At 42.4% G+C, this 24,982-nt stretch overlaps 3 protein-coding genes and 1 non-coding gene across 7 annotated transcripts; 1 reads left to right on the top strand and 3 right to left on the bottom strand.

Annotated features, from left to right (window-relative positions):
• Positions 1-1,595: 1,595 nt before the first annotated feature.
• TRNAI-UAU (transfer RNA isoleucine (anticodon UAU)) lies at positions 1,596-1,687 on the bottom strand. Its single transcript is given in 2 exon segments — positions 1,596-1,631; positions 1,650-1,687. It is a non-coding gene; the product is annotated as a tRNA-Ile (tRNA).
• A 147-nt stretch (positions 1,688-1,834) lies between these two features.
• Tmf (TATA element modulatory factor) lies at positions 1,835-8,564 on the top strand. The gene is made up of 4 exons (XM_011304231.1): positions 1,835-2,068; positions 2,486-5,890; positions 6,222-6,345; positions 6,603-8,564. Exons 2-4 carry the CDS (start codon positions 2,498-2,500, stop codon positions 6,887-6,889), a joined length of 3,804 nt encoding a protein of 1,267 aa, XP_011302533.1. The 5' UTR covers positions 1,835-2,068; positions 2,486-2,497; the 3' UTR covers positions 6,890-8,564.
• On the bottom strand, positions 7,631-21,429 carry nonC (serine/threonine-protein kinase Smg1). 4 transcript variants are annotated; one of them, XM_011304232.1, is made up of 4 exons: positions 21,098-21,429; positions 19,668-20,218; positions 9,231-19,469; positions 7,631-9,145 (listed from the first exon to the last, which is right to left on the bottom strand). In XM_011304232.1, exons 2-4 carry the CDS (start codon positions 20,143-20,145, stop codon positions 8,961-8,963), a joined length of 10,902 nt encoding a protein of 3,633 aa, XP_011302534.1. In that variant the 5' UTR covers positions 20,146-20,218; positions 21,098-21,429; the 3' UTR covers positions 7,631-8,960. The 4 variants fall into 4 exon arrangements, with proteins under 4 accessions (XP_011302534.1, XP_011302537.1, XP_011302535.1 ...); XM_011304235.1 differs by having other exon boundaries at positions 19,680-20,218; XM_011304233.1 differs by having other exon boundaries at positions 21,116-21,429.
• A 132-nt stretch (positions 21,430-21,561) lies between these two features.
• LOC105266249 (sodium-independent sulfate anion transporter) lies at positions 21,562-24,853 on the bottom strand. Its single transcript, XM_011304236.1, has 8 exons — positions 24,042-24,853; positions 23,747-23,942; positions 23,454-23,674; positions 23,034-23,373; positions 22,544-22,846; positions 22,330-22,475; positions 21,923-22,253; positions 21,562-21,832 (listed from the first exon to the last, which is right to left on the bottom strand). Exons 1-8 carry the CDS (start codon positions 24,237-24,239, stop codon positions 21,684-21,686), a joined length of 1,884 nt encoding a protein of 627 aa, XP_011302538.1. The 5' UTR covers positions 24,240-24,853; the 3' UTR covers positions 21,562-21,683.
• Between the last annotated feature and the right edge of the window lie 129 nt (positions 24,854-24,982).

Genomic DNA, 24,982 nt, shown 5'->3' with positions numbered 1-24,982 from the left:
CGTAACAATGGAATATGTTAAATGTGAAAGAATAATTACGTAATTAAGTAATTAATGTGAGTTATAATCACCTGAGAATGTTTCATCGAACTTTTCCCAATTTCATCGCTCATCGATTATTAATATATGTCATTAATACACGGTTGGTAAATATGTATAAACACATATTGTACGTGTGTGCCTATGCGTTACCACATGTACATAGATTTGGCTGTGATAAAAAAAAATGAACAAAAGAAATCTCTGAGCTGCGAATGTAACTTTTAATGTGCGTCAGAAGCTAGAGAATTCATCGTCACTCTTCTCCTCACATTTCTCGTCGACCGGAATTTCATTAATTAGATAATTAATAGGTATTAGGGAGTTACGGATATGGAAGATTTGGAAGGAAATAAACAGAGCTCATGAGGATTAACAGCGATAAGCGGAAGAATAATTCGTCACGTTACTGCGGAATAATCTCAAGTACCAAAGGTCGCTGAATGAACTTTAAAAATAGTTCGACTCTAGTAATTAATTAATTGACACTTCAGAGCTCATCTACTACCATTTAACATTAAAATTCTACAGAGATTATTGATGAAATCAGAGCTAAGGGGAGAGGAAAAGAGTAGTATATTGATAAATAAATAATGCAGATATATTTAAAGATCATATTTAGTGATTAAGGAAAGTTCGTAGAGGATTACAGTGTGGGCTGTATTAACGAAGAACAGATTAAAAAGTTATAACGAGATCAAATGACAATGAAAAGTATTGCATTATTCCCACGAATAATGTCACGAAGTACTTATTTAAAAAATCAATGATAATTGATGAAACGAAGACAGAAACATTGAAACTCAATTTAAGCGGAACAATAGTGATTTTTTCGAAGGAACTCCAGCATTTAGTTTAGAGTATCAATTATATTCAGCTCTCTCGGCAAAATCGACATATTAATCATCAAAATACAAGAATACATTAAAAAATTACAACTGCCATCAATCAATAAACACAATTAAGTAACGAGCGAATAATCGGTTCGATTGAAATCATGCAGTGAAATGGCGTTAGACCTCGAGATAAACATAAACTTTATTTTAGCGAGAAATAAATAAAACCGAAAAACCTAGCGATGCAAATTAAATGGTACCTAGAATTTTGTGAGCACTTTGTGTTACGTTTGTACCACATTTAAATAACTAGAAAGAAAACTATTTTTATTTTACTAGGAATGTTGCACCTTATTGTAAGATAGAAAATGAAACTCTGAGAATCAGAAAATCGAAACTTAAATAACGTAATTGCATCTGTCATGTTATCTCCTGACGAGAAGAAACAACTGAATTAAAGAAACGAGAAATTATGATTAAAACCAGCAATCGAATTCATTTCTTCATTGACCTCTCCACAATATCTATATTCAAGTATCCGTATTTAATTACTACCGTCAGGGGGGAAAGGGGTGGAAGATTGAGGGGAAAAAAAATTGGGAAGAAAGCAGGGAAAAAAATTGACTGATCACATTGGGATGGATTAGATGGTTTTGGTGGACTCTGCAGGTTTTAATGTTTTTCATATTTTTATATGTCAATAAAAAAAAATAAAAAATATGCTCCAGGTGAGGCTCGAACTCACAACCCCGGCATTGCTCACGAACACTGTCTTATAAGTACCGTGCGCTAACCAATTGCGCCACTGGAGCAGTTACCAAGTGGACCTCGAACGTAACTCATAACTCGAGCCTCCAATTCCCCCCGACCTATCGATCACGAACAATTCTAAAAAATCATTGAAAAAATTACAAATCGATTTCCAAAGTTAAAACCAATAATTGTGAAAATTTCGAGGAAATTGTAAAATAAATGCATACGATGCAAAAGGTAATCACTGACGCAGTCGCAGAGAGGCGGAACCGAGCAAAATAATTCGGTCGGTACATCAGTGAATTTGTGTACGTCAGTGATACCTGTGCATTCCAACCCCTTGAGCCCCTTGAATTTATCAAATGAAAACAGTTTCAATGTTCCTGCAGTGATATTGTATCGTCGATGTGTCAAGAGGTTTATCCCCTGCTCCGACAAACGTGAGTCCTCTATCCCCATTTTTTCCTGTTTTTCCTGACTCCTGGGTCACCTGACGTGGAAGAATTGATTGACAGGTCAATTTTTCTGGTACTCCACAATCATAAAAACTACCAGATATCAATAGTCCTCCAACAATTGAATAAATTAAATCCATGACCATCTCAATTCTCATCCTCCGTGTGATGGAATCCCTAGCCAGGGGCTTTCAGGATAAAAACCGACGAAGTTAACCTCTTCGTGCAGGGAATGTCTAATAAATTGTGAACTCCTCTAATTACTCTCGTCACGCACTCACTCCACTGCTGATTCACGACTCCAACTCGTCCTAATTATATTTTTTCTTCACAAAATGTTTATTATGAGAATAAAAAAAAATACCAATTACTACGGGTACCTTTTTAATGGTTTGTTTACAGATGTGAGAAGCGATGAGTTGGTTCGACGCGTCAGGATTTGCCAGTTTGGCAAAATCGGCCCTGAAGGAGGCCCAGAAAACGATAGACAAGGCGCTCGACATAAAAGAAGAGGAACAGAGAGTTGCAGAGGCAGCTGTGATCGACGAATCGAATTTCTTCTCTGCATGGGGTATAAAGAGTGATACAGAAGTGTCCAGCAATGTCGAGCCCGCCACGACGAGTGGAAAACCTGACAGCAGTATCTGGGGAAGTTTTACAGGGTCGTTTTTCGATACTCCTGGCAAAGAATGGGGAGGAAAGCCTCCGAGACGTTCGGAGTCATTTGACGATAAATCCGAGCCCCCCTCGGTTCCAATAACTCCCTCAATGTCACTGCCAGACAGTCTGACTCGAATTCAATCAAAATTCGTGAATAAAAATGAATTGAAAATTAGTGACGAACTGGAGCCTCAACAGGTGGATCTCCAACTGGATGCTGAGGGTCTTCAGAATCTTAAGAAATCCCCCAGAAAGGATGTCAATGAAGATGAGTGGAAACTCCTTGAGAACCCCTCGGGAGTATCAGAAAAACGAGACTCCTTGACCCAGAAAATAAATAGAATATCGATAATATCGTCAGGAAGTGACAAGAGAAGTTCAGATAGCGTGGAAATCCTGGGATCGAGATCAGAGACGAACACAGATTGCACAACGACACCGGAATCCGATCTGATATCCCCGAGTATATCACTGAGTACATCAGCGATCGATCCAAAAAGAAATTCTGAGTCTGTGGAGATTCTGCCAGACAGTTCAGTCACTTCGCCGAGTTCAGTGGAAATTCTGGACGACAGATCAAAGTCTGAGAGCCCTTTCCTGTCGATCAACCATGAGAAATCCCCAGATGGGGCCACAACGTCGATCGAACCGGATTCTGATGTCACCCAGGGTTCGGACGTCTCGTCCTCAGATATTTCTCCGTATGCGTCACCTTTGGAGGAGAAGAAGACACCGAAAATCGAGGAGAAGGAAATGCCTGGGTGTGTTCAGCAGACGAGGCTGATGTCGCTCAGTGTTGAAAAGACATCATTACCGATCAATGTGGAAGTACCTCAGGGTGTCGACGAACTCGACGAAATCAGTCAGGCGGAGGACTCGTACACCTCTGCCTCGGAGAGCATTACTGTGATGACAGTGCTAGATACAATTCAACAACAGGTCGATCACAGCAAGGGAAAAATACACGAGAGTGTGGAGAAACCCATCTGCACGGCTCCAGTATCCTCTCAACTGGAGTCTAGCATGGACTCGTTGAAAGACGTTAAACAGAGTCTTCACCTCGCCCTCGAGCCCATCACAACTCAACCCATCAGGAAATCCGAGTGTCTAGCTGAAAAAATGGAGTCTTACGATCCTGATATTGTTAAAAGTACTACCATCGAGCCCTCGGAGTTGGATGACACATGTTCAGAGGCTGGAAGGGCCTCTGAGACTGCCGGTACTCTTCTCACCGACTCCAGTTGCGAGGGAACACTGATTGAGACTAGTTCTGAGGAAAATCCCACCCTCAGAGAGGAGGAGAGCGAGGAGGCCCCTCTCACTACTAGTTCGTACGTGAAGAATATGTTGGCTGAGGCAATGGTGGAGAAGAGAGAGATTATTGGGGGAATGGAAGGGCGAAGTGTTGAGATCCCTCCCAGAGAAACCTCTCCCATCTCCTCGGAGAGCCGCTCTGATCTGGTGAAAATAGGATCTGATCACGCCAGTGGACACACCAGTGGCGATGAACTCGAAACTACCACTTCCAGTGACATTGAAATTATTTCAAGTCCAAATGGAGATTCAAGTTCCACGCAATCCCGTCAATCCCCAGCGAACATGCACTGTAACAAAGCGAATGACCTTCTGACGAAGACCCTGAAAATACGAGGACATTCTCGCGAGCTCAGTGAAATAAGCATTGGCTCGGACGCTGCAAGCCTCGAAATCGAAAAACTCCTGAGAAGAATCCAAGAGATGAATGAAATTCTCGAAGTGAGGGAGTCGAAACTAATTGACGTGAGTCGAATGAACATGGAACTGCACGAGCAGAACAATCACCTGAAGATCCAGCTGGAGTCCTGGGAGAAACGAGGTCAGCAGCATCAGGATTTAAACGTTATAACCGACGAATACACCCAACGCATGTCAGCGTTGGAGAAAAAATTTCAGCAGACGATCAGAGACCGCGATGTACTCAAGGATCAGGTGGAGAGCCTGAAGAAAGAGATGTCGAGTCAAACGTCATCGGTCAACACCGAGAAAGACGAGATAATAAAACAGCTGAGAGAGGAGGGTGAGAAGCTGAGTAAACAGCAGCTCCAGCACTCTAATATAATAAAAAAATTGCGAACAAAGGAGAAGGAGAATGAGACAACACTGAAGACTCAGAAGGAGCAACTTGAAGAATTGAATAGCGAATTAGAAAGACTTAAACGTTCGCTGCATGCTAAGGAGGAAGTTGAGCGGAGTCAAATTGATGCTGTGCACACGTTGACAGCGAGAGTTAAAAAACAGGACAAGGATATAACAACGCTTCAGGAAAAATTGGATACTACTGTGCATAAAATGGATGCATATAAAACGAGCCTTGATGCTGCCAAATCAGAATTGACAGAGACCAAGTTAAATTTTACGAGTGTTGAGGAGGAGCTCAAGCAGGCGTTGGATAATGCTGGGGAGTCTTGCAGACTTGGAGTCCAGGTAGAGGATCTCAAAGTAAAATTACGCCAGACTGAGGAACATAATGTGAAGAAGGTTGAGTCGATTAAACAGGAGAATAGTGAATTGTTGAAAAGACTGGAGGCTGCTGAAACGAGGAGTGAAGAGCTCTCTGAATCAGTGTCGCTGGCTACTCAACCACTTCTTCGTCAACTCGAACAACTTCAGACTAGTCTTGCACACAAATCATCTGCTTATATGAAGCAAGAAAAGATAATGGCCGAGAGAATCGACGAGTTGCAGACGAAAGTTGATAGCATGGCTGTCACTGATCGTTCTCTCGTGGAGGAGAATTTGAATTTGAAATCCAGGGTAATGAGTTTGGAATCGCAGCTGAAGCGAAAGGATGTGGAGAAAATGAAATTGGAGGAGACGTGTGAGAAGGGGAGATTGGAGAATGAAGAGTTGGTGGGGGAGATTGAGAGGATTCGGGGGAAGATGGAGAGTATGGAAAAAATCCATCAGGAGGAGGTGAGGGAGTTGAGCAGGGAGATTGAAGCGTTGAGTGATAAATTATCAGTGGAGAAGGCTGCCATCGATGCGGAAAAGAGAAAGAATATTGTATCGCTCGAGCAACATCAGGGTGCGGGGGAGGAGGCCAGGATCAGCCCCACTTCTAGCCTCAGGAGGGATTCCATTAGCAGCACCAATAGCGTTTGGTTAGCGGTGGGTATTTTAATTGGATGAGGTATTTAATTACTTCAAGAGTATATTATTTCAGGTGAAATTTCGTTAATATACCGAGTAATTCCATAAATTAACTTGACCAGTTAAAAAGATTATCTCGAAAACTATCGATTTGAAAAAGAGACGCTGTACGAATTTTTCAACTTTTTGTAATTGATTTAATTTGAGTTGCACTCGAATCGATTTAAACTTGAGAATTTTCTAATAAAAGCTCCGCGTTGGGGTTTTAAAAAATCAATTTTCATCACGGACTTTTGCAAACTGAAACTCATTGGAATGCCTAATTGACAATTTAAATTCTGCCTTTCAGTTCAATGATTCAGTATTTGATACGAGCTCCGGACGTTTCCCGAATGTTTACGAGGGCTTGAGAGCCAGTGCAAACACAACATCGACTATTGAAACCCTTCAGGCGCAGTTAAAGGCACGAGAAGGTATGCACAAACAAGTCAATCGTGGGGTTTGCACAATAGTAAAAAATTTCTTGGCATAACATGAAACCTACTCCATCCAATCAATTTTTCTCCTGCAAAGGCGAGACCTTTCGGCCAAATGCCTGCAGGAAAATAATTATTCAAATGAGATAGGTTTTATGCATTTGACAAAACCAGTTGAGTATTTATTAAACCGTATTTAAATTTAAATTAATCGAGTATTGAACGTTTCTCTCAACGAGCCAACTGACTTCCAGGTGAAATACAGACCCTCCAGTGGGAATTATCCCGGAGAAACAAAGAGCGAGATGCACTCGAAATGGAGCTATCGAATTTATCGATGAAAATCGAGGAACTAACTGCCAAATTGAATGAAGTGGAGGCTTTGAATGTTAATTTGAATGAAATTCAAACTAGGTACGACGCTTTGTTGCAAATGTACGGTGAAAAAGTGGAGGAGACTGAGGAGTTGCGATTAGACCTGGAGGACGTCAAGGACATGTATAAAAGCCAGATTGAACAGTTGTTGAAGAGGGACACGTAGGTCTAGTCAGAGTCAAATGGAACGAAGTGTCGATAAACTTTATGAGGGAATTGGTAAATCAGACATTTCCCTTTTCAATTTTTCGAGTGAGTGAGTTATTGACATTTCCAATGAGTGCAATAACATTGCCTTCGCGTCGCTGGTCGGCTCTAGACATTCATTTCCACTTGTGAATATTTGTTACGATTAAATTTTAGTCGAGTTTTTTAAGCGATTCATGATTTTCCATCGAGATAGGAAAGAGATGATTTGTTTTTTTCATCGTGAGACTGAAATTATGTAGAGAAATTGTTGGAATTAGGTTCAAAGGTAATGCCGTGTGAACATTTCTGTAAATAAGTATGACATCATTTGAATGAGTGAATAAATAAATAAATTCAGAAGCGAAAGGGTGAAGAGTAAATTGATTCAACGCGAGGGTACGTTTTCGTGGAATGCAGCTGATTCTAAGGGAGATGGCGAAATTTTTGTTGAGATCTTTTTTCGAGAGTTCGATGCGCTCAACAAAAAATATTCCTACTGAAATTTTGATATCTCGCTTAGATTCAGAGATATACCCCGAAAATCCAATTGAAGAATAAATCGAATTGTTATTCTTCATTTCTTCAAGATTGAATTATTTACAAATGCCACTCTCGTATCGATTTACATATATTAGCGAGTTTTTATCAAGAAAAGTAAAAGAATCGTATGAAGTTTTGGGGTAATTATAAATAGTGATTGTTATTCAAGTCATGTAAATTTTTTAGAATAATAATTTTATTGATAATTATTTTCTCGGCGGCGCCCACACCAAAACGGCGACGAGGATTTTGGATAAAAATTTAATCGAGCCTAGATTATTGTATTACTTTCTCCCATTGGGTTATCAGAAATTTCTATGTCCTTTGGAATTGTCAAGAGATAGTGTTGTATTGTTTGTGGTTTTATGTTTTTGTTGATAATTGAATGATTATTACCCCCGAGTGAGGGAAATAATTTCTGATACGCGAATAAATGATATCAAATAAACGATCGATTATGATTTTGCTTTCCTACCTTTTTCACCTGTTGTGTAATTTCAAAAAATTAAAGAGCTCGTGCCTATGATTCTTCATTAGAGATTTGAATTTACAAAAAAAATCACCAATTATCCTTTTTTGACTTACAGCTACCGTAAATTGTGTCCACCTATTAAAAACTACGCTTTCATTTATGATGAATATTATCGACAGGACAACCCACATTGAATTTCCAAAAAATGTCCCCCTCCGGCGATCAAATTTCATCCGCAAAATTTGAAAATATGAGAAATCAGAATTACTGTCAATTCAATCAATCCAAATTTCCCCTAAAACCAATACTTTTAATAATAATATTTTTTTAACCAAGAACGTAAGAGACTTGTCCTCTTCGATATTCACCGCTAATTGAAAAGCGCAGGGAAAATTGATTTGCATTACTTCTAACTATTTTCAGCGCCGCCTTATCAAGTGACATACAAGCATTTCTGCCTGACTTTCCTTTTCATCATGTAAACAGAGAAATTGAATATTTATCAGTAGGTCCAAATATAGAGAGAAAAAAAAAAGTTAACATTTCACTGCCATTGATAGAAGTTGAAACATAGAAATCCTTGAATCATGTTTCCATTTTTTTGCTTTTTCGTTCGAAGACAAACGCCGTTCGACATGCGTTTAAACGTGTGCAAACAGAGGATACTCGTGTAACCGATGAGCATGAGATAATTACTGCTCTTTCTTTGCGTAACGACTCATCGTAGAGCGCGCATACTCGTACCCCCGGTGCCTCGACGTTTTGACATTGTCATTCTCCGTGATTCAATAAGTGCATATGGAAAATACACCGAATCACTGATCACGTTGATCACGCTATTATTGCCCCAAAGCAACTGAAGCATTGGCTGGCCTTTTTTTTTGCATCGCCCCAATGTACCTTTTTTACTTCTGCAGTTTTTTTTTCTTTTTAGTTTTACGTGGTTTTGGTACGAAATTAGTTGGTACCAAATATGATTTTGAGGTGGATAAACGAGTCAAACCATACGACGCGGTTGCGCCGACATCCGCGACGTTCACACCCACGGAGTCCAACCCTCGTACAGCAGTGCCAAGTTATCGGTGCTCTGCGCCTCACGGATCACGTATTCCACTTGCTCAGCCGTTGTGTATTTTCTCGATGAATTTGGATCACGTCCCTCTAGTTTCATTCGCACTCGTCGCCACACGTTCAGGGCATAGGCATTTCTCTCTTGTACGGCTGAAATTAATGATTCATTCACAATTATCTAAAACTCAATTCCCAATAAATATATTTCCACTATTTTCTCGATATAAAATCGTACCTTTCCCTGTCGTTGGATCTCTGGCCATTGGAATTCCCTTCCTCGGGCTGAGACACACGCTCGTATCTTGTCTCACAAGTTTGGCCCTCTTTTTAGCAGCGATAATGTTTTCCACAACTCCAGCCCCATTCGATCCTCCCGCGAACTCCAGGAGTTCATCATAAAGACTCGAGACCTTCTCCGTCAACGAGTCAATAACAACTTTCGCCTCTATAATTCTCAACTGCTCCAAATTCTCTCCTTCAAGTTCCTTGACAACCGTGGAAATGCTCTCCATGAAGGCTCTGTACTCAGTAAGAAACTCCTGAAGCCCAACGATATTCTCCTGCTTTATCATAGTCCTCAATAGTCCCCTGACATCAGTCATAAGCCTGTGATGTTCACCCAGAGTCTCTTGCAACTCCCCCAGCTCCTCCCTGAGCCTCTCCTGACTCCTTACATGCTGCTCCTGCTTCTCCTGCAGAGTCTTCTGATTCTCAACAATAGCATCAGCTATTAATTTCTCCGCCTTCCTCAACCAATTAACATCAATATTATTATCCAGTTGGAGTAGCTCGACAAGGCTCTCCTCGATCATCGAAACACTAACCGACAAATTAGCCCTCAGCAGACAACTCTCTTCCCACTGCTTCATAAGTTTTGCAAAATTCGAATCATTAGTCATACTTTCAGAGGTCTTGGTTCTCAACGCTTCATAATGAAGAATAGAATTGCAGGTATTTGCCACATTAATAGCAAGACTCCTCTGATGACTCAATTTATCATTGGAAGACAAAACAGCATTGCCAAATGCAGCCATCACTTCAGTCAGAGCTGGATTGGCCCCAGCGGCCCACTTCAATCGTTGGTCGACACTGGCCACCAGATTTTGTTGTTGCTCTCGAGCTTCACACACCCTCGACTGCAAACTCGTGAGAGCACTCGCTGTCTTTCGAAGTTCGAGCATAAAATTCGGTCGATTGAGGGGATTCATGGGAGTGAGATTAGCTCTAGTGAGGAAGCTATCCTCATGGAGCCACTGATGTGCAGTGAATTCAATCTGCAGTCTTTGGAGAGTGGCTCTAGCGATCTCGACACTCTGCTGGGCTACTCGGGCTCCTTGTTTGCGCCTCCAGACACCCTCGAGGCTGCTGCAAAGGGCACTAGCCTGCCCCAAGGCGGCCCCAGTGAACACTCCAGATTTCAGGGAAATATCCATATTCTTCCTGCAGAGATCCTCCAGAGATACTTTACTCTCTGCCCCAATGTCCCTCTGTTCAATCTCCTCCGTGACATTTAAACCCATTTCCTGTAGTAGTAAACAGAGGACAATAGCCAACGTTTGGGATGTCACCCCTAGCAATTGTCTTGACACATAATCGGCAGTAAATGATTTGACTGGTTTATTCAGTCTCTCGTCGTCGTAAATATTCATCGGTCTGTCATTTCCTTTGAAGGCATTTCCAATTTCCCGGCACATCGTGAAAAACTCTTGAATTGCTTGCAATCGTTTTACAAGAAAAATATCGTCTAAAACTCGTCTAGCCCCTTCGTGGAATATGGGTGCTGCTATTTCCTTGGCCTCTCTGATCTGATCGATCTTCTTCCAGCAGGCAGGTATGTCCAGTGAGCCCAGAGTTGATACTAAAGTATTGGCCTCTATCTGGAGCTTCTCGAACAGTCCATTGAATCCCATCAATAACATTTGTCCAGGGGTCAAGCTCTCGGAGTCCTGACCCACCTCACGTAATTCCGGAGGTCTCGACAACAACGCATCGAATTGAACACGAACACTCGATACCAGGGATTGAACTAGCACGTGGGGGCTCTCCATATCCATCAATGTAAATCTCAAATGCAGTTCTAGTTGATTCAGCACATCCACGAGGGGAATTCCAATTGAGATTATTATCTCATCTACTTCGTTCACCATCAGCACCACACTAGGCTCTTCAGTGATGATTGTTTTGAAAGCCTCAGGTAAAATAATCATCTGGAAATTATAATTGAGCTCTTGAAGTCCTTTGTAAATTTCGTCAGCACCTCTGAGACACTCCAGGGATCGCCTCATGGAGAAATCCTCATCTGTAGTACTTAGTGGTATAATTGTGACAAGTTCAACAATCAAGGAAGACATCAGACGCATTTCGTCGAGGAACCAGTCCCCCTCTCTCGACGTTAAATCCACTAAACATTCACCAGCACATTTAGCAGCACCCTCCATTATGAGATATCGTTTATTCAATGCACAGAGAGCTGTTGTGTTGACAGCCTCCAGAGCTCTCTCAGCCCCCTTTTCTCTTCGAAGAAAATTGCTTATCTGAAGCCTGGTATCAGCATAAGTCTTATCAATTTTCGCCTGTGCATCTGGAAGTCCTTCATTCGCCACCATTTTCTCGTAATACTTGGCAAATTTTTCATTGGTATCTTTCATAATTCCCTGTATTTGAAATGAAAAGGCAATAATTCTCTGTAACTTGGCTTCATTATTACGTGAAGCATCAAAATTCATCTCAAATTGTCCCATAACATCGCGGCAAACTTCCACAGATCCGGTAGTCAACATGTGGCTCAACCAGGTGTGATACATGACTGATCGATGCTGTGATATTGCACTGACTGGATAGAAACTGCAAATAGCTGAGTACTGGCTCAACAACTCCAGAGAGGAACGAATGAGTAGAGACTCTTGAGTCGCCAATTGTGTGAGCTCATTCTCCGATTGTTCACACTGTACGATCATCTGATTTTGTCCAGCATTTTGGAGGAACTCCTTCACAAGATCAAATACCATGTGATCCTCATGAGCGGTTGTTAGAGTTCCAAGCTCTGATAACCACCTGGCGAGCTGTGGACCCCGAATAGCAGTGAGGGCCATATTATGCATGCTCATCTGCTTCTCACACTCCTGCATCTTCTCCTCGAGACACAATTTCGCTTTATCATGTGCATCTCTCGCTCGTTTAAACGTACTATATCGTTTAATCACTGAGTATAGCCCATGGCTTCTACCGATGGCCTGAGCCTCTTTGATCAGCCCCAACTGCTGATGACGATCCTGCAACAAGTCCTGGCACTGTCGAGTGGCTTCATGAGTCTCCAGCCACTCCTCAAGCTGTCTGGAGAGTGCTGGAAGATTTCTCAGCATAACGTCTCTGTTGAGAAACCACTCGGTCTTCATTTCAATTGTTCTCACTGCAAACATTGCTTTAGTCAGTTCTTTTTCCAGCTGTTTTCTTCCGACTCCAGTACACCTAGCCCTCGCCTGGCAGGCTCCATAGGTAGCTATCGAGTTCTCAGCTCCAGCTCTCCAGTCCACTAGAGGATCATAAACAAATGCCTCCAGCAGTGTCAACAATGTCTCCCTGCCTCTCCTCATAACTCTAAGAGTGTGCTCGCACGCCAGCCTGAAGATGCCCTCGACCCCAGTAACACCCAAAGCTGTCTTGATATTCGGTGTCATCCTGAAAGGCACTTTCTCAGGGACTCGCAGGGTCTTTCCTTTCTCGAAACACACGTTGTAATCAATGTGAACAATTTCCCCGGTGTTTAAGTCAACGAGAACATTGTCAAGGTGTCGATCCCCAAGGCCAATGATGTATCCAATTATCGACATAACTGCCACTGAGTATGAGTAGCTCTTGGTCGCCTGCCACCAGTTACCTGCGTTGATACTATTGCACCAGATCTCCTTTGCTAACAGGTCTTTCGGGGTCTCTGCCATCAGTTCAGACAGAACTTGTTTTAAAACAGGCAGTGGCCACTCTTTTCTGTTCTCCAGGGGAATTCCTCGTTCCTTCAAGAGAGGAGCTAATTTATTGTAGAACAGCTCTGAGGGTCTCATCACTGCTGGAGCCCCACTTCCTCCTTTGGTCCCAGCCATTGCGCTCACTCGCTGCTGCCAGCGTTTGTATAGTGCAAATAAGGGAGTCACACCGTCCACCCACTGGATCAAACCTGATCTTGGACCAAGTGGAATCACTGAATAGTGACGAGCTCTGTACGTTCTACTTGTGTCATTATTCTTCGACATCATTGTATTGCAGATTGTCAAAAATTGCATAATTCTCTCGTCCAGGTGTAGATCCTCCAAGCCTTTGAAGAGGTACGTATAGACGTGACCATCAGATCCATGGAACATCAGTTTTTTCGGTTTTGTCTTTGTAGGGAGAATCTGAACGTTATTGTCGACAGATCTTATCGTTACGATTTTATGTTTATCCACTGCAAACACCCCTGGCATTGCTATTTTCGTGTCCTTCATACTGGCAAGGACTGGACTGATATCCGCCATTGAGAGGGAATAAGCACCTCGTCTGTTCACTCTCTGGGCCAGCTTTGCCTCCAGCTGTTTGAGAGGAGTTGACGCCAGTTGAGGCTTGGCAGGATTTTTGGGATTCTTCAGCCTCCTGATTACTTCCTCGACAGCTGGACCGAATTTCTCCTGGAACTGTCGCTCATGAGGTGTCTCAGCTGGGACTGAAGTCATAGCTGATAAATTTTCCAGAATAAAAACTATTGGTTTGAGAATAATCCTGTGTTTTTCCGTGATTAATTTCTCCTTGTCTTCACTCGTTATCCAAGCATTATCAAGAACCTTCTGGATCTCAAATTCGAGCTGTTCAAACCGTTTGGAAATTTCTGTATGATGTTGGAAGAGAGTTGCGAGCCACAGCTCGTCCCAGAGAAGTGTAATTCTTCTCAGCTCTTTCACGAGAATTTTCACGTGACTGACGGAGTCCTGGATTCCATTAGAAAGGCACTCTTGCAGTTGAGCGAAGCAGGCGTCCATGAAAGTTTTGTGCTCCTCGTCGTGGCTGTCAGTGTCCTCGTTGTTTCCTGATTGAATGGCGATGTCCACCTCGTCCACGTCGAAGTCAAAATCATTGGGGGAGTCCTCAGCCCTCTCGTACCTCGCTGGAATCTCCTCGAAGTCCTTCCTGTGATCTGATGATGCCCCCACCACTGCTGGAAAGGTGACCAAATGTGGACTGTTCTCAGCAACTCTACACAAAAGCTCAGAGACCCTGGTCCTGACGTAAGCCTCTGGATGAGTTAATCGCGAGAACAACTGTGGAATAATCTCCTTCCAGGGCCCAGTGGGGGTCGTCGACAGTCCAGCCTCCAGAACATGCTGGAGTTCAAGTGCATGCTTCACCACAAGCCTCAAAAGTCTCAAGGTCGCGGTTATTGTAGCACAATCATTGGACTCCCCATTCGCAAGCTCTAAATACTTGAAGTAAGCATTTGCTGACAGCTCGTAATACGAGTAAATTCTCTTCTGTGCCTGTCTCCAGATATCCACCAGGAGACTCAAATGTTCAGTTGTGGCGAGAGCCAGAACTGGAACCTGACGAAGTTGATTCTCAATCATATCGGATGTTTTCACCTCGTTTGTCTCGATATCTCCCTCATCCTCAGGGATGCTCTTATTCTGACTGAGAATTGCGAGAATTTCATTAGAGTCTGCCTCTGGGGTATCCAGAGGCAACAGCGCCCTGATATTGTTAACGTCGGTCTCAGTCAATTGTCCTGAATGCGAGTTATCCACTATTTTTCTTCCCCATTTGTAACACCAGGCAGCGAATTCAGCCCAAGCCTCAGGCAGCTCAGGACACTGATTCACTCCAAGCTGCATTAACTTACCAATTATCATATCCGAGTGGGGTATCAATTCAGTCGTTTGTCCAAATAGCTTGCTCATCAATCCATCGTTATGGACAGCCTCGAATCTCAATAATTCGTTCAATTGAGGGCTCTCTGTTACATTCTTCTCTTGCTGTTGGATCCACTTACCCAGTGTCAGCATCAATTTCGTACCAGTTTCCCTCAAGTTATCCGCTGGTTCGTCACCACAGACAATTGCCCTCGATATCCCAAGCGCAGTGACACTGCACACCTTCACAGCATCTTCAATCAGTTCCATACTATACAACAACTTTGCCATCTCTCTGAACGCCCTCATGTTGTTCTGTGTCCATTTGATGGCGATCTGGCTGTCCAAAATAATATTCGTGAGCTCTGAAAACCGTGAGTCTGGTGGATTTCCTAAAGCGCTCAATTCGAATCCCAAAAGATGTTCTTTCGAGAAGTATTTGATCATCTCTCGTTTGGCAAATTTGAAATTGCCCTCTTTACGCGCACTTTTGATTAAATCCAGTCTCAGCCCTGATACATTACTAGTGGAGGCAGTTGAGCTCGTGGAGAAATAGTCAGACCACCAGAGAATCTGTCCCATCACGTTGCATCCAAGATTCTTCACCCCTTCTGAATTAGAAAGATCGAAACCATTCGCACTCTTCCCTTCGAGAAGATCAGCAAGACCTTGAGCGGAGTACTGCATGAGTATAGAGTCACTCAAGTACTCCGATGGCATATTTCTAAGGCCCTCCTCGATCGTCTTTGCAGCGATTCTCTTGCAGAGCTCCACCTTCTCCCGGCAAAACTCTCTGTCCTCATCCCCAGCCCGAATCCTCAGAGCCACATTAAAGAGAGTATTCGAGGCTTCCAACATCGTCTTCGTGCAGCTCCAGTTGGTGTTGGCTTTCTCATGCAACAGAGTCCAATCAGAGAGTTCCTCAATGGTGTTAGTGCCGCCACTTTCAAAATCCTTCAAGGATTTCGCCTGTTGCGTGACAACATTTCCCAAGATCTGTTTTCTGAGGGAATAATTACTGTCCCTCTTAAGAATCTCGGATTCCCACATCTTCCAGGCTTCTAATTGGGTCCAGTCTCCAATAGCAAGATAACAGCGTGTCAGATGCTGCATGGCAAAAGCAGCAACATGAGAATCTCCATCGGCAGTCGGTTCGTCTGGTTTCTCAGCCTCTGAATCTTGGAGTTTAACACAGGGATGTTCCTTTAGGATAGCCTTGTAACTTTCAGCTGCACTCTCATAACGTCCAGCTGCCTCCTCCATGGCGGCTTTGAGCCAGGGAAACTTCCTCTCTCTCTCCTTCGCGTAAATATAAAGACCCTGAAGTGCTTCGGTTTCCCCTAAGATAACAAGTGCCTGTGCAGTGCACAATGTAACTCTCTCGAACTCCGCCCTGTGGGTGACTTTAACATCCACCAAATCCTCCAGCAATCTCTGGCCATTCCTCAATGCATTAGTTGCAAGACCAGCATGAAGCGAAACAACACACAGAGCCAGGCGAATTCGAATGAGCCACTCTTTGCACGTGGATTTATTAGTATGGAAGAAAGTTCTAACTGGTTTTGGAAGTGGTGCAAGGGCCACTGCACACCCCTCAGCGGCATTGTGAATGACCCTCTCTAAATGCTCTAGGAATTCAATAAGCAATCTAACTCTAGTGTGCTCGTGGAGGGAGTCGGTGAGACCTCTCTCATCCTTCTTTACGTTGTCCTGTTTGTACGAGATCTCTCTTGCCAGTGCCTTCAGAGCTCCCTCAATACTCGTGAATGTCTCCGGGGGCTTTCCCAGTGGTGTTCTCAGTTTATTCAATACGCAGTGCTGGGCAGCCTCCATTCCACTCCAGAAAAACAGAAACGAACGATTCACCAGTCCAAATTTATACATTTTCGCCAATGTCTCGGATTCTGATATTGTTGACCAGCACAGAGTGAAAATCTCCGACAATCCCATGGCATTGAAATCGTAATCTTGGAGAAGATATGTCATGTAGGTCTTGAAATGTTGAGCCTGCATCTCACCCGAGCCACTGGAATTTCCAGAACTGCTTGAGCCCCCAAAGTTCCCACGCATGTGAAGTCGTTGTGCAATAGTGAGGGACTCCACAGAGTAATTATCGATTGTACGGAGTTTCTTAGTTTCTGACTGCAGGTTCTGCCTGTTTATCCTGGGAATCACGATGTGCACAGGTACATTGATCAACAGAGCTCCATATTTCTTTCTCACTGTGGTGTTGAATGATGTCAGATGAAGTATCGCCAGATCAATAACTCCCAAGTAGACAGACTCTGACCAGTTAATTTTTTTGTCATTCAACAAGATCTCTAGGTTATTGCAAATAGCCAGGGCGATTCTGGAATTGGTAGTGGCCCCACGGGCCAATAAGCTCGAGACAATTAACTTGAAGTCGTCCTTATCCTTGAGAATCCCCAGATAAGTTTCTGCCTGTGTATTGATCTCCTGAACCCATTTGCAAAGTAGTAATATCGTCTGCTCGGAGATATCCTTGAGTTCGAAGCATCTGGATATGAGATTGAGAATTGTGGAGAGGTGTCCACTGGTTGGAGAGGCTGTTGGAACGTCCAGGGCTCCAGGAAAAATGTCGATAGATCTGCTGGGACCAGTGATAAGACTGGAACTGGGTACGAAGTGATTGTAGCGAGAGCAGTGAGCGTACAAAAGAAAAAGAATGCAATTTTGCAGAAGTGGACTATTTTTGGTGAGAGTTATGTCATGCGGAATCATTTTCACAGCAAGAAGCTCGAGAATACTCGGTTTTAACGCCCACATGCCGATTATAGAATTACTGGCGTTAGCGAGATCCGAGAGAGCTCTCAAAAGAAACAGGACGACTATTTCTGCATCCTTGAGATGGTACTTGACGTCTGGCAAGGGATTGCTCGACACGAGACCATCGAAGTGAGGTAGTATGAGCTTGTAAGCGATCTCCAGGTCCCCCAGAATGTATCTGTAGGCTTCCTGAAGCAGAGGAATATTCTTCAGCCCCAGGAGACTATGATATACCGCCAGACTTCCACCTTGAATAGCTGTTGAGTGACGAAATCGCAGCTTCAAGAGCACGGACTGACTTCCAAGAAGCTTATGCACCAATTCCAGTGGTAAATTCGCTGAGACCTCCTTTATGAGCTTCGAAACAAAGTTCAGGGTTGAGATAATAGTGTCGTCCAGGAAAATGTCGATCTTCTCGAGTTGAATATCAAGAAATTTGTATAACAATTCGTGATTTTTGGTCACTCGACTCTGGAGGAGGCCCAGGAAGTGGCAGATGCACTCGTTCGATGCGATGATCAAGTCTTCTTTCTCCTGGGAGAGATCCAGAGGGACTTTGTTTCTCTCCTTGTTCTTCAGTTCAATTGATTTTAGCAATTTCAGAAGAGTCTTCAACTTATCCTCTTCGATCTCGTTATCTCTATCTCCACTGCTCTTGGCATTTTTCTTATCCTCGCGTCTTTTATTTGAATTCATTGATTTTATTATCCTGAAGAAGTGCTTCTGGTCGTTGATACAATCCTCGTTCACTTTTTTTACGAGAGTGTCGATGTTCTTTTGGGAGAGAGTGAGACCTTTCATCGAGTCTGATAGGTGCTTGACCTCTTCAGGACTGTCGGTAGGCTCTTGCTCGTCTTCTGGGGCTTCATTCTCTTGTTCCCCGGCTTCCAATTGCTCCAGAGTCTTCTCACTCAGCTCGATAGCTTTGACAACAGTCTGCAGCATTTTTGAGAGACAATCAGTGAGGAAGGACCATTGCACTGCAGGTGTCACCGTTGGATTCAATGACTCTCCGACACTCTTGGTAACTGTGTTGAAAACTGATATGAGGGATGTAATCCGTAGGATACATTCTTTGGGGCCAGGTGGAGGATCCTCCCCAGGTGAACTGCTTCCTGAATTTGGTATTGTTAATTCCTCGTCGTAACTCTCCATATCCTCCAAAAATTGACTCAGCAACATCAGGGTAAACTGGAGGTCAGCAATCCAAAAATCGTGCAAACGTTGGAGACTTTGACTTGCGTAGGCTGTCACTGATTTCGGTTGGGTAAAATCAATGTGCCAACCTACGAGAATATCTACAGCATCACGAAAGTGATCTGAAAATGTCTCCGGATACAAATCGGTGACTATCAAAATTGCATCGACTGTTGCCATCAGTAGATCCGGTCTGTCAACATTTTCAAGGGTGGATTGTAGGCGTGACATTATTGTCATCGCATGATCCTTTAATTTTTGAGTTGTAATATCCATTTTTAGCACATCACCAAAAGATTTCATCAACAAATATTTCAAATCATCTTTCCTCTCAACTCCGTACTTCCCAAAAATCCATTCTAAGAATCTCTTGAAATCTGAACTGATGACGTATCCAATCATTGTAAAACATTTAGCAGTATGCTGTTTAGCCTCATTACCCAATTCAAGATGTAAAATATCGTATAGTGTCTCACAAATTGCTTCTAAATTACGCTTGATGATTCGATAGTTATCAGGTGCCACAGTGGCCTCCTGCACCTGCTTAACAAGGGGCAAAAAGTGATCGTAGTCATCCTCTCGACACAACCGCCGCAACAGTTTCGTTATTCTCGATTCATCTGCAACATGAAAACAATAAAAAAAAATGAATCCAATCGCAATAAATCTCAAGCTATAAACAAAATTCACATATATTTCTTTCTAAAAATGTTTCGAGGACTGACAATTATCAATAAAAAAATCAATTCATAACTGAATTTATTCCTGTGATATAAACAAATAAAAAATGATTGAAAGTCCTGACATTGCCAGTTTACCTTCAACATTACCGTTTATTCTCTTGTCATCGTAATATTTGTTCGAGCAGTTGTCCTGATTCTTCAACGATTCTTGAAATTTTTGTCTGGCCGTTGGGTGATATCCCTCTGTGTTGCCATCGCGATCCTGGCCTTTTTTGAATGCCCTACCACTTCTCCCTCGACCTCGCTCACCACTGTTACTCCCACGAGCCATACGCACTTCATTGCGGTTGACGCCGCAACTGTTTCTCTGCTTAATACGACTAAAACTGTGATCACCAAGCCCTCCACAGCTCTTCTGACAAATAACAAGTGTTCCCTTTGGTACACCAAAATCGTTGCTCGATGCCTCTGTCTCTGTTACTTCTTTCTTTGACTTCTTATCCGTCTTATCAGCGTCCTCGGTTTTATCGCCGTTTGATGACTCCTCTCGAAGCTCCGAGCTCTTGGATCCCCGTAGCTTCGTACCAGTAGTAGAGTTCGCACAGTTATTCATTACATTACTCTACAGGTGGTCCACATGACCCACACTTTGCCAGAGTAATCACACTCAGTATTTATTTATTTATCTGCAATGAGAAAAACAAACGCACATTCTGATTATATTAATTCTCTACAACCACGAGAAATTGATGAACGTTTTGTTCAGAATTCGAAATTACATTGTCAGTTATGATATTAATATAACTCCAATGTATTTTCTACATAGTTCCGATTCCAAACAATGACATGTCAAAGTTTCATAAAATGAAGAAAAAGCTGTCACGAATTATTGTGTTACTGAATTTAAACGAGAATGTGAAACAATGGAGGCATCAGCTCAATGCAATGAGCTTTTTCTGGGATAAGCCAATAACCTTGAATAATACATGCTGCAGAAAATAGTACAAATAGTGAATTAATACAGACTTCCCGCTTATTTGTCTATGGAGGTTAGTAGTGCGTTATCCCACACCATGAGTTCCACTATTACTCCAAATCCCTCGCAAATTGCGACTAATTTCTCACACTCTATTCCATTATATTTTGGAGGAACGATTGAGATTATTCGGATGGAATATCTCGAATAACAATGAAATGACGGAAATTGAAAATATTCACGAAGACAAACGCTGGAACGAGGACTTTAACGAATGTTTTGTCAGAGATCACTGTAATGGGGTTAACGTTCCCATATAATTGGAGTCAATTCAAAAAACATTTCATCTCGTTGACGATTTTTTATCTATACCCACCCACTCATACATCACAACAACTTGAATAAATAATCACGGCCCAAACGAAAAATCACACATTTATTAATCTGAGATTCATCAACAGATGTAAATATATCCCTATATAACAAGCTCATGCACATGAGGCTCCAGAATAAAATGTAGATGTAGTAAATGTTTAAAAACACGAGGAAGGAAAAAATAATTGGTTATCTCATTGAAACTTATATTGACCTCTTTCAATAGTGTTACCAAATTTATTTGACAATGTTCTGCAATCGATGAATCAAAAAGGGAAGTGTACACGAGCTCATTCTCGTCTGTCTCCCGGTTGAACACACACGATTTTTTTTTTTTCTAGGTTGCCCTCTATGGGTGGAACATGTGTGAACGCCAAAATGAACACAAAAACACGGGGAGAGGGTGGAAAAATTGTCAGGAAACCACCCGAAGAATACACTCTTAGGTGAGACGCAAGCTCAATGTTTCTGACCTTGAAAATTAATGATTGAAAGTGCACCAGGGGGCGTTCTGGATGCCAAGTTGCCAACTGTGACCTAAAGACGACATAAAGCCCTGATGAACCAGCGGGAAGTACAACATGTGCAATTGGTGGGACATATCTACCTAATTACTATAAATTCAATTGAAGAAGTTGGAGTACAGGTTTCTTATGTCAATGCATTTTTATTTTCAATTTTAAATACTTTTGATTTGGGGTTTGCTGACCCGAGGGGGTGATAACAGATTTATTTGTCTTGGATATCTCCAGTCCAGCCGGAGAGGATGACTTTGCTATTTTTCGGTGAGTAAGTTCTCATCAGTTTGGAGAATCAATAACCTTGGGGACTCGATTCGGGAGAAGAATTTCCTCTTCCGGGAGGGGTTCACCCTCTTTGATTTCGTAATTCTCCTGAAGTCCTTTATATGTCATAATCGTCGAATTTCCTTGGGTGTTCTTTTTCAAGCCTAAAAATAAAAAAATTAACAGATGAAGATTAATTTCATTAGAGGAATGAGAACGAATTCAATTGGCGAATGAGGAGAGCTGTAACTCACTGGCGAAGACATTGAGGAGATGGTCCTCACACTCGATAAAAAATATCTTTCTCGTTACTCCAAAATTTTCGATGGAGTTGACGACGTACGGACTGACATGAAGAAATATCAATAGCTGGGATTTACCCTCGAACGCGTTGGTGAGATTTTCAATGCCCTTTGTCGCAGTGTAATCTATCCCCTGGAGCCTCTCAAAATCCACAACAACTGGATAAATTCCCTTCGCCTCGCGATGCGCCACTTTGATTATTTTTGTCGTCAAGAACGACACCGCTGGATAAAATAATCCAATTTCTGGCTTGACGAGAATATATTTTTCCTCCAAAATAGTCTAAAATCGATCACATCAAAAAATTAATCATTGCCTATGATTCTGTATGAGAATGAAAATAGAGAAAATTAATTACCTTTCGCGATTGAATTTCAACTGAAGGTCTCGCCGAGAGATAAAGCAGAAAAAGAGCATTGACAACAGTCCCGAACAACAATCCAGTCTCGACATTTAGCAAAATACTGATGACGAACGTTCCCAGGGCGATGAACAAATCCTTTTCTGACGATTAAAAAAAAACATTGTTACTATTGGATTAATTGATTCATCTGGGGATGATGGTCACTCACTGTTGCCTCTCCACAAGACTTTCATGATCCTCACGTCGATGAGGAAAACAACAGCTGCGATGAGCACAGCTGATAATGTGGCCTTGGGAATGAAGCCAAAGTAGGGAGTAAGGAAACTGAGGGCTAGGAGGGTCATGATACCAGAGTAGAGTCCAGCCAGAGGTGTCTGTATGCCACTGGCACTGCCCACAGCACTTCTCGTAAAAGCTCCACAAGTCGGCATCGACCTGAAGAAACTTCCAGCTATATTGCACACCCCCAGAGTAAGCATCTCCTGGGTCGCCTCCACAGGCCCATCTCGCACTGGAATTTCATGGAAAATTAAAATCAATCCCCTCACCGCTCAATATTTTTTGCTGAACTTGCCAGTAAAAATCTCAATAATTCATGAACTCGTGGGAAAATGTGTGAGTTAGAACATTTTAGTTTAATTACTTCGAAGGCTTAATAAATCTCGACGAATGCTCCAATGAGAGATCCTCGAACTCACCAAAAGCTTTGGCTATCGCAACATTAGCCAAAACAGCGATGAGCGGAATCATGATAATCCCTGAGCCGAGGTGCGAGCACATTTCAGTGAAGGAATACGTGACATTTTCGTGTTGAGTCGAGAAAGGAGGTGGAGAAAATTCTGGGAGACCTGGTCTCACGGTCGCTGCAGTCTTAAATACATCTTCACCATCCTGATGATATCTGAAGGTGATAGTAGACGTGATAAAAACGATGAGAGCATTGCGAGAGATTGAGAGAAACCAGAGACTTTTTTCTAGCACAACACCCACTGATTCATTTCGACGCTTGATTCCATGGCAGGGTATATCCTTCAGTTTCTAAAAATAAAGGATTTATCAATTTTATCTTCATCAAATAATGATTAATCTCCCGAATATTTTCATCGAATGAGACTCACACGAAATACGAATAGAAATACGAGGCACGATATACCCAGTGCAGTATCGTTCCACCGAATGAGTGATCGTTTTTCAAACAGTTGTACGAGTATCTGGATAATGCTCTCCGATTTAATCTTGACACCGACCAATCCTGGCAGCTGAGAGATGACGATTATGATGGATGTGGCTGAGGTGAAGCCGGATGTCACTGGGATCGATATAAAATCGACCAAAAAGCCTAAAACAATTTCACGTCTCGTTCAAAACGGCCCCACTGATTTATTTACAACGATTCTTTGGGGGTACCTGCCTAGATTGAAAATTCCCATGCAAAACTCGGCGCAACCTGCCAGAAAACAGAGTAAAACAACGAAATCGGGATTTTTCGTGCTGGTGAATTCAGCGGTGACGAGGGCCATCAGGGATGTTGCCCCTATCGAAACTTCCTTGATTGTACCGAAGAAAATGTAAACGAATCCACCGATGAATGAGGAATATAAACCATACTGGAGGATAAAATAATTGATATCAAGTAGCTAATAGGTAAATAATAAATCAATTTGTTCCTATCCAATTTTCCAGGAGTTGTGGATGAAAAAAATTACCTGTGGAGTCAAATGCGCCAATCCAGCGTATGCAATACTCTGGGGAATCATCGTAAGGCCCAGGGTAATCCCTGCAATGAGGTCAGAAACTGCGTAGAACCTCGAGTATTTTGGAAGCCATCTCGTTACAGGAACGTATTTATTGAGATAGAATTTAGCATTCTTCTTGCGAATTGCCTTTCTTTCTCCATTCTCCATAATTTACACACTTTTCGATTCCACTGCAACGAATACTTTTTCCGACGATTTATTAAGTGGATGAGGAAATGCGCAACCGTTATCAATGAAGCATCTCGTCGTCTCCAGGAGAAGATAAAAATCGTGGAATGATAATTTCTTTTTGAGAAAATATGGAAATTTCCGTGTGATGACACTGAATCTTTAATGCCTTCTCCACCTTCTGAATATTCTTTTCCAATTGTTCCGGTTATTCTTTTTAATTACACGTATCATTTCTACATCCAGATCACACTTGAATATAAAATACCACCGACGACTCTGAATTAATTATCACCACTTACTAATTAATGATAATTTCCCCAACGTTGGAGCACAATGCGGTAGCAACGTAGGACTGACGCGATTAAATATCAAACAATGATTACAAATAAACCCATTCTCATTATCTCAATGTGTCTCTCCCGGTGAGCTCGATGTAAATAAGACAATGGGAATTATAAATCCATTAGACGCATTCGTGTGGATTCTACGTGTGATAAAATAACTCCTTGTTCCTATGAAAAACCGGAGGCCTCGACCATGATAACGTCCAGACTTATCCATAAACTCGAGGCGAAAATCCCTCTGCTCGGTGCAAGACCTCGTTAGAAACATTTACGAACAGTTGAAGCCCAGAATCACCTCATATGCCTCAATTACACATGTATTCAACACGTGTACGTCCTACTTCATCATCATACAGCGGCAAATGGAAAAATTGC

The sequence above is a fragment of the Fopius arisanus genome, unplaced genomic scaffold (assembly GCF_000806365.1).
Source record: "Fopius arisanus strain USDA-PBARC FA_bdor unplaced genomic scaffold, ASM80636v1 scaffold00037, whole genome shotgun sequence".
NCBI classification, from domain to species: Eukaryota; Metazoa; Arthropoda; class Insecta; order Hymenoptera; family Braconidae; genus Fopius; species Fopius arisanus.
The sequence above is the reverse complement of the archived record's forward strand: the minus strand, read 5'-3'. Positions and strand labels throughout refer to the sequence as shown.

Excerpts from the sequence above, each read along its gene's own strand:
- Tmf (XM_011304231.1), top strand. The coding sequence starts at position 2,498 with ATGAGTTGGTTCGACGCGTCAGGATTTGCCAGTTTGGCAAAATCGGCC. Across the intron at positions 5,891-6,221 it reads CCAATAGCGTTTGGTTAGCG|TTCAATGATTCAGTATTTGA; the intron begins GTGGGTATTTTA and ends TCTGCCTTTCAG. Across the intron at positions 6,346-6,602 it reads GCAGTTAAAGGCACGAGAAG|GTGAAATACAGACCCTCCAG; the intron begins GTATGCACAAAC and ends ACTGACTTCCAG.
- nonC (XM_011304232.1), bottom strand. The coding sequence starts at position 20,145 with ATGAATAACTGTGCGAACTCTACTACTGGTACGAAGCTACGGGGATCC. Across the intron at positions 19,470-19,667 it reads AATAAACGGTAATGTTGAAG|ATGAATCGAGAATAACGAAA; the intron begins GTAAACTGGCAA and ends TTCATGTTGCAG. Across the intron at positions 9,146-9,230 it reads AGATCCAACGACAGGGAAAG|CCGTACAAGAGAGAAATGCC; the intron begins GTACGATTTTAT and ends CATTAATTTCAG.
- LOC105266249 (XM_011304236.1), bottom strand. The coding sequence starts at position 24,239 with ATGGAGAATGGAGAAAGAAAGGCAATTCGCAAGAAGAATGCTAAATTC. Across the intron at positions 23,675-23,746 it reads CATGGGAATTTTCAATCTAG|GCTTTTTGGTCGATTTTATA; the intron begins GCAGGTACCCCC and ends AAATTGTTTTAG. Across the intron at positions 23,374-23,453 it reads TATTTCTATTCGTATTTCGT|AAACTGAAGGATATACCCTG; the intron begins GTGAGTCTCATT and ends CTTTATTTTTAG.